Source organism: Impatiens glandulifera, chromosome 1 (genome assembly GCF_907164915.1).
Source record: "Impatiens glandulifera chromosome 1, dImpGla2.1, whole genome shotgun sequence".
Classification (NCBI taxonomy): Eukaryota; Viridiplantae; Streptophyta; class Magnoliopsida; order Ericales; family Balsaminaceae; genus Impatiens; species Impatiens glandulifera.
Genome location: NC_061862.1, coordinates 43,100,329 through 43,109,041, shown reverse-complemented (window position 1 = coordinate 43,109,041; position 8,713 = coordinate 43,100,329). Strand labels below are relative to the sequence as shown.

The window sequence follows — 8,713 nt, the reverse complement described above, 5'->3', positions numbered from 1 at the left end:
ATTTTTTCTTACTTCTAATCAAACAAGGATTTTTTTAAAAACACTTTCTCAATCATTGTCTGCCCAATAGACTAAATTGTGCCGAGCTGAAAGAAAATTTAGGACTTATTTGGATTTTAAAAGAAAACATATAAGTAAGGATAGGGGAGCGAAAATTTTACAAATGTGTAACGAACTGATGTGGAATAGTGACTAGACATATGACTAATTATAACTTTAAATGTTTATTTATCTCTCTCATGCTTATTAATAATTTATTTCTCTTCTCTTACTTAATAATTTATATTTTATATCTTTAATCTTTATTAATAATTTATTTTAAATATTAATATGAACAATAATAAATCAAATAACAAAATTATATATTTTCAAATATATATTATATTTGATAAATATATATATTTAAGAGAATTAAAAATTAAATATAAATTTTTTATATTTTTTTAATTAATTATTTTTCACACTCTCTCTATTTATTTTTTATTTTTTATAATATATATTTTAAATTTAATCAATTAACTCAAAGGTTATATATTATCTCCTTTTATATTATAATATTTGGTTAACTCTTATTATAAAGTGTTTTTTATTTAGGTTAAATAGTAATAGTGGATAATTTGAGTTATATTTATTTTAAATATTAGTACATAAGATTTCAGTTGAGGTAACAAATTCTTATTTTTTTTATTATAATTTATTTTAAAAATAACAAATTTTTATTTTTTTATTATAACTTATTTTAAAAATAAATAAATAAATAAATTATTAACGCATATATATATATATATATTAATATAGAAGAGAAATAATTAATTAAAAAAATTAAGAATTTTTATATTTATTTTATTATTCTCTTAAATATATATTTGAAAATATATATTTATTTATTTGATTTATTATTATTCTTATTTTTATTCTAATTTTTTATAAATAATAAAGGTAAATAATAAAATATATAAACATATATAAGATTGAAGAGATAAAAAATAAATTATTAATAAAAGGAAGGGAGAGAAGTTATTAATGAATAGGAGAGAAATAAATAAAAATTTAAAATTATGCTTAGTCATCTGGCTTAGTCATCCTTCCACATAAGTTCGCTACACATTCCTGCAAAACTTTTGCTCCCCTATCATTACTCAAGACCTATAGAGAGAAAAAGTATGAATTGGTGATGATTATTTTTGAAAAAAATAAGATTTAAATGGTATTAATATATATAAATAAAATAAAAATAATAATTTAAAATAAATGATATTTTAGTATTTTGGTTAATGAAATGAGTGATGGGATAATTGAGAAGTGATTTATTCGAAAATTGATTTTAGTTGGATTTTTTAAAGAGAAATGATTGAGAGAGAGAATTTGAGGAAGGGAATTATGTGGCACAATTTGATTAACCAAAAAAATAATAAAATTTTTCTCTTTTCTCTCTCCTCACTTTTTTTTTTCATGTAGTGACACATCATTTCATCCCCTATCACTTCTCTTTTTTTTAAAACTCAAAGAGAACAAGCCCTTATACTTCAAAACATGCAGCAGTAAAACGTCCACCGTTTCCATCTTATGTAAAAATGGTTTATAATGTGATCTCACTTTTTTTTACCTTCGACACTTCTTTGTAACTTCTTCATTTTTACATAATCCTAAATACTTGTTTTTTTTTATCCAGCGTGAAATATAAAATTTGTGGTTATTGTGTAAAAAATGTTAAAAAGTCATAATAAAAAAGGGAAATTTGACGAAGTAACCATGATAACATGGTTATTTCCAATAATAACAAGGGGAGTAATATTTGCAAAACTAACATTTTGTTCATGGCAAAAGACCATTATACCTCCTTCAAAAATAATTACCTCTTCTCTTCTTTCCCCTTTCTCTTCCTTCATTCTCCCCTCTCTTCCTTCATTCTCTACGGCCAATGTTAGGGTCTTAAGATCATCCATTTTTATTTGTTACCGGGTTTCTTTCATTTGAGGATCGTCTTGCTCTGATACCAAGAATGTTACGACTTGTTTCGTAAGGTGTGTTTATGGGTTTTTGATCTCAAGAATCAAGTTCTTGATCTCTAGGATCGGTGGAAATTCTATAATCAAAGGACAGCAGAATGTTTTTAATAGAGAATTTGGGATTAGAGGATAGAAGTATCAAGGGTGAGAAGAGAAATATTGTTTGTCTATACCAAACAGTCCATAGTAAATAATAATAGACAAATGAGGGCGAAATTCATACGGACGAACCACCTTCCCCCCTTCATTTTCCCTTTTATCTTCTTTCTCCCCCTGACCGTTGGTATCCCTTTCTCTCTTCTTCTCCCCCGACGAACCAAGAGAACCAACGAAGCAACGAAGTCGATCGATCAACTCCCCGAGACAACGCCGAAACACATTCATCATTTCATGTAAGTTTTTTCTGTTTTCCCGTCGTTTTCCTCTTGCATGCATACTGAATGGAAGAAATGGTTTAGAGTTTTAGCGTTTTAGAGTTTAGGTTTAGGGTTTTGTAAATGTTGAATGGTTTGAAAAGGTTTTAGGGTGGAATATGCATTTTTCGTTTACGAATATGCATTTGCGTCTACGAATATACATTTTCGCGTGCGAAGATGCATTTGCGTCTGCGAATATACATTTTTGTCTGCGAAGATGCATTATTCGTTTGTGATGATGCATTTTTTTCCTGCGAAAAATGCAATTTAAAACTTTGAATCAGACTAACTAGACTTATCCCATTATTTACAAACTAGACTATTGTTTCAGATTTCTGAGAGAGTTAAAGAAAATTTTGATGCAAGCTCCACAACTTGAGAAGATTAAATCATTCGGTGTCTATTGACGGTCTTGAGAAGATTTTGATGCAAGCTCCACAACTGGTTGACTTAGGACTTATGCCCCTAATTTTGTTTGGACGGTTCTGATTGATGAATGTGTTTCAACCTGCTTAGCCCACGATAACTAGTGTTTTTTTATTGTTTAAGTTTGTGGTTATTTAATGTTTGTAGGAGAAAAATTGTACCTTTGTATGTGAAATGTGAATAGATTTAGCTTGGAAATAGAGATGGTCTCATGGTTCCATTTTAATATAATCCTTGTTTCAGTTCGGAAAATATGTTTGTTTTAAATCTGATTGGTTCATTTGATTAAGTAATTTTTACATGAACCATTACATAAGTTAATTTGAAAACAACACCATTTCAAATCAAATTATCCTAATAAATAGACATTTGATGGTTTATTAAATGGTTTAGGGTTGGCTGTATAATTATATCTTAATCAATAATTGTTCAAAGCACATCAATCCATTTGGTTGTACAATTGTGCTAGAAATAAAACTCTCATGACGAAAAAAGTAATCATAATCATTTAAGTTATAACAACCCAAAATGAGTAAAATTGTGTTTCTTTAGTAACTAGGTATGACAAAATCTTTAATCAAAACATATATAAATTGTCTAAACACAACACAATCAGAAAAAAAGATCCAAAAGAGTGACCGCTTTAACTTATCAGAAAAGTGGATTTCATCTCAAAGTCCTAAGCAAAGGAGAATAACCGATTTCCTAGCACTTCTTTTTGCTTCCTCTGCAAAATTAGCCAATTGAAAGAATGTTAAAAAAGTTAAATGAATTGGCTAAAACATCAAAAAGAGAAACAAATCAATATCTTCTCTAACTCTCTCAGAAATTTGAAACAAAAATTACATCCAAATTTGTACAAAAACAACAAAAAGAGAAACAAATCAACTCACTTCTGAGCGCGTATTTCAGAATGTGATAGAATCCTAAACTTAATGAGGTAGAAATAACTCAATGAAAGAAATGATGAAATATGTTGAAAACAGAAAGTAATGAGAAGTTCATTACAGGAAAGACATGGAAATGGTTAGAACAAGAGGACATGAGATAGATTGGCATAATGTGGTATGGTCTCCAAAGATTATTCATCGTCACTAATTTATTCTCTGCCTTGTATACATGAAAAGATTGACAACAAAAGACAAAATTCGAAAATACATAAACATTGTTGATATCAACTATGTCCTATATTCGGGAGTTGAGGAAAGTATAAACCATTTATCTAGGGAATACTCTTTTGTAATACAAATATGGAGGAGGTATGCTGCAAACATTAACATCATCAATTTTCTAGGAACATAGGAAGAAAAATCCAAGAGTGGATGAAGAATAAAGCAAAAGGAAAATCCTTCTATGTAAATATGTTGAAATGCTACTTTAGAGCACTAATCTACAATATCTGGAAAGAAAGAAGTTCAAGAACTCACAGTGGAATAAGTAGAACCGTTGAAGATATTTGGGGAGATATAACTTCAAATGGAAATGCACTCATTCAATCTTAGAGAGGAATCGAAAAGAATGAAGAAAATAGAAAACTCTACTAGATATGAGATATTGCGTTTGAAAAAGTCACAAGTAAAATCAAAGTAAAAATGCTATAAGCGCTAATTAATTGTTGTTGTTGTTTGTAATTCAATTATTATTTCATTGTCAAATCTATAAATTGTCTAGATCTGATCTTAAACTTTTGTATTTTTTTCTCTCATTTGATTTTTTAATTAAATGATATTAAGTTGTTTTCCAAAACAAAAAAAAAAACAAATCAAATTTATAGAACCATATACCTGTAATTGAAATCAATGGCAGCAAGATCATCAGTTGTGAAGCCCTCACAGCTAACTAAAATCAAAGCCTTCAAATTTAGAAAGTTCAAAGTTTTAAAATGTATTTTTCGTAGACGCAAAATAAATAATTTTTTCCACGTACAAATAATGCATTTTCTTAATTTAAGACGTTGTGCCTAGGCAGTATTTGATTCACACTCCATTCTCATTTACCATTTGAAATCAAGACAACAAAATGATTCAAATGCCAACCTTTACCTAAAATATATATATATATATATATATATATATATATATATATATATATATATATATATATATATATATATATATAAATATCATTGATTTAATGTAATTGTGTTTGTTGGAGGACAATTTTTTTCTTAATTCATGGCAATTTTATATAAATAAAAATATGATCTTATTCATTAGTTTTTTCTATAAATATGTTAGTTGATCTTATTTGACCAAAATTAAATAAAAGTACATTTAAATAAGTCGACTATTTATTTAGTATTTTGATAAAAATTACTAATTAATGTATTTTTTTTTAATATATTTGATAAAAATACATTTATAAAAACACTGCATATATATTAGAAATGTTTTTATTTAAATATATATTGTTTATATTAAATTAAATCCATGATAAAAAAATACTAATTAATATATTAAGAATTATATTAATCAAATTATTTATTTATCTATATAACAAAGAAAAATTATATATATAATAATGTTTAATTTTTTATATTTATTATAAATAAATAAATAAATTCTCACACATAAACACATTTATTAGGAGTCATATAACAATATAAATGAATATTTATGTTACAAAACAATTTAATCATCAAGACAATTGAATTCTTTTTAAACTTTTAAGTAAACACGAATGATAGATATTTGTTGTATACGGTTATTTTCATTATTAAAAATACTTTTTACATGATCATCACTAGATATTCAAATTTTGAAATTTCAAACATATATTTATTTAAAAATGAAAGTCATTACAAATGATGTGCCAGAGGGATCTGGTGTGTTCTAATTGGAAAACAAACAAACATAAAGCATTTGCATGACCGTTTATTTAAAAATACTTTTCATGCTATCTCAAAAATATTTGAATTTTGAGTTTTCAAAAATAAGAAATTACAGAATTATTTCAAAGCTAACCACTTATATTCATGATTTTCATATTTATGACAGATATAGTCTTCTCTATAAAATTCCTAATATTAAATATTTAATTTCTTAAATATATATAAATTAATTATAATTTAATTTAAATTAGATATATATATAATCTAATTGATTAGTGCACTTATAAGTTATATCTAAAGTTGAAATATCAGTTTTTTTACCACTTCTCTGTTTAGGGTTGTTTAAAATAGGAACACATTACTACTTACTAGAAGAAAATATATTTGCATATTTCAGTTACAGAAATGAATCAATGAACATGCATCATCGTCATCATCTTCATCAACAAACAGCAAATTGAACCCAATTACAGTAAAACAAAACAAAAACAGAACTAATTAGTCCCAAGAAAGGGACATTGGCTTTGAATTACTTCAAGAATGGCTTAAACTGGTGAATACGGGGATTATGATAAGTAGGATAATGATCAAGAGCAGAATGATCCCAATACACATCCACTTACGGCCACTCTTCTGGTATTTCTTAGCAGTCTTAAGTTCTTTACTGGCATCACCAACATACTGTGCCGCATTCGTCACATAATGCTCTATCTCATCAAATTTCTCTCCCTGTACTTCAACCATCACAGCCATGTCCAAGAACACCTGATGCAGTTCAAGCAAACTCTTCTCTATCTCCTTCGCTGCATCATGTCTGTCCCTTATCTCCACAACCGTTTCCAAAACCTTCCCTCTTCCATGCTCCTGAAATTATTTATTTACATAATTAAATAACATACCTTATGATAATTGCTGCAGAAGATTAAAATGTCTTCTTACCTGAATGGCTCTTTGAAGAAAGTCCTCACCCCCAGCTCCATTCCCGTTTGATATGATCTTCTCGATCACTTCCTCATCTGGGTATTCGCCGGTAACTGTGAAATATCTCCGACCAATTGTATCTTTATACTCTGACATCATCCTCTGTCTCAAACCTTGAAAATCCATCATAAGCTCCTTCAGTTTCTTCCTAAGCCCATTTGTAACAGCAGAACGGGTCCGATCAATTGGGGTTCCTTCCTTGCAACCGGAGAGCCTTCTACTGGCAGCATTAGCCCGATCCATGTCCTCCAATTTGGACCGGATTTTCTGCGCCTTTTTCTGAACTGATACTACATCGGCATTGATACGGTGGCGCAACAGCTTTAGGGCCTCTGGTTTGTGAAGGGATTTACTCTCTTCGTTCAATTTATCGAGACGATCGAGGATTTCCTTGATGGAGTTCATTTCTTGTTTGATCGTTTCAGCTTCTTCGAGGAATGTGTTGAGGTTACGATCCATTTGGTTAGACATTTCCAAATTGGGATCTTGACCAGCTTCTAAATCTCTCATGGCTTCCTTCTTCAAGTCTACGTAGCTTGTGAAGGATTTGGTCATCAGATCGTTCATTTTGATCTTTGCTAGAAAATGGTAAGGGAAAGAAGTGGTATTAGCTTTCAGGTGGATGAGATTTTGCTAAATAGAAGAGCTGATTGATATAGTAAGAGAGATCGAGAGAAAGGTGCTATGAAAAGGCCTCTTCTTTAATGGGTCCCTTTGGGATATAGCCGTTATGGCTTTTGATTTGCAACGGCTAAAATTTGAATAAATTTGTATTTTTTTTTTCAGTTTTTGGTGTGGACATTTGTTTCATTTTGGGCCTGTTCTTTTTTTTCGGATATAAAATCATGTATTAATTAATAATAAAAAGATTTACAAATTTTTTTAATTAAGATTTTCGAAATCTTCCTTCGGGATTTATCAAAATTAACACAAATTTTACCATATATACAATAATGATTAATTTGAATTTCCTTAATTTGTCGGGTCGAAAATTGTGGTTAATTTGAATATATATGTGAGAGTAAATGAATATTTAGGTCGGATCGTAAGTTGACACGCCCATAAACTTGAAACGGTTAAAAATAAAATAAAAAATGTTATATGTATATTTCGAAATTGCAACCTAACAAAAATAAGTGCAAAACTTTCTTTTAACCAATTAAGTTAATAAGACTTTATGTTTTAAATTCAATATTTGATGAATGTACGACATTTCTAACCATATAAGTTAAACTTTTTAATTAATTATTAATCTATATATAATAATAATGTTTAATTTAAATTTGTTGGATTTATCGAGTTGAGAACCGTGATTAATTTGAATATATATGTGAGAGTAATTGATACTTAAGTTGGATCGTGGATTGACCCGTCCATAATTTTGAAACGGTTAAAAATAAAATTAAAATATATTTATGTTTCGAACTTGTAAAAATAAATACAATATTTTAACTAAGTGTGATTGGGTTTGGTTTTTCCGAAAAATAATAGATAGTTAACAAATTAAAGTGGTTAAAAAATATGAATCAAATATTTGATTTACGAAAGGGTAACACGATGTTAATGTCGATCGTGATTTCTTTTCCTAAGGACGACAACATATATGGTCTAATCCTTATTAAATGGTCTGCTCATTTTGTTTATTATATTCATTCAGTGGGCTAGGTTCAAATAATGGAGATTCTTGTATTTTGAATTAATTGTGCAAACGTGTGATTTGTTGTACTAAAGGTAAACAATTTATGTTTTGGGAAGGATAAAAAATATAAAAAAAATAATAATTTATTCGAAGACAATTGAATCAATTTTTATAAGTCAAACTCTCCAAAAAAAAAATAGAGCATTAAATTATGTAACTAAGAAAACTAGATATGAGAATTCAATTTCAATTTTATTTTTGTTAGATTTTTCTAGTTAGAATGAAAAATATATTTCGTTTAATGGATTAGGTCATAAACAATGTTCCTACCATTAAGATTCATATATTTTGAATCTTATTGCGCCAACTTGATAGATTGTTGTACTATGTGAAGTCGACATTCTAATATAGA

At 28.0% G+C, this 8,713-nt stretch overlaps 1 protein-coding gene across 1 annotated transcript; it reads right to left on the bottom strand.

Annotated features, from left to right (window-relative positions):
* Positions 1–6,052: 6,052 nt before the first annotated feature.
* Positions 6,053–7,320, bottom strand: LOC124920870 (syntaxin-related protein KNOLLE-like). Its single transcript, XM_047461441.1, has 2 exons — positions 6,621–7,320; positions 6,053–6,545 (listed from the first exon to the last, which is right to left on the bottom strand). The coding sequence occupies exons 1-2, from the start codon at positions 7,227–7,229 to the stop codon at positions 6,216–6,218; spliced, it is 939 nt and encodes a 312-aa protein (XP_047317397.1). The 5' UTR covers positions 7,230–7,320; the 3' UTR covers positions 6,053–6,215.
* Between the last annotated feature and the right edge of the window lie 1,393 nt (positions 7,321–8,713).

Bases quoted from the DNA above. Each gene is read 5' to 3' on its own strand.
- LOC124920870 (XM_047461441.1), bottom strand. From the start codon at position 7,229: ATGAACGATCTGATGACCAAATCCTTCACAAGCTACGTAGACTTGAAG. The intron at 6,546-6,620 runs GTAAGAAGACAT...AAATAATTTCAG, and splicing joins TTCTTCAAAGAGCCATTCAG to GAGCATGGAAGAGGGAAGGT.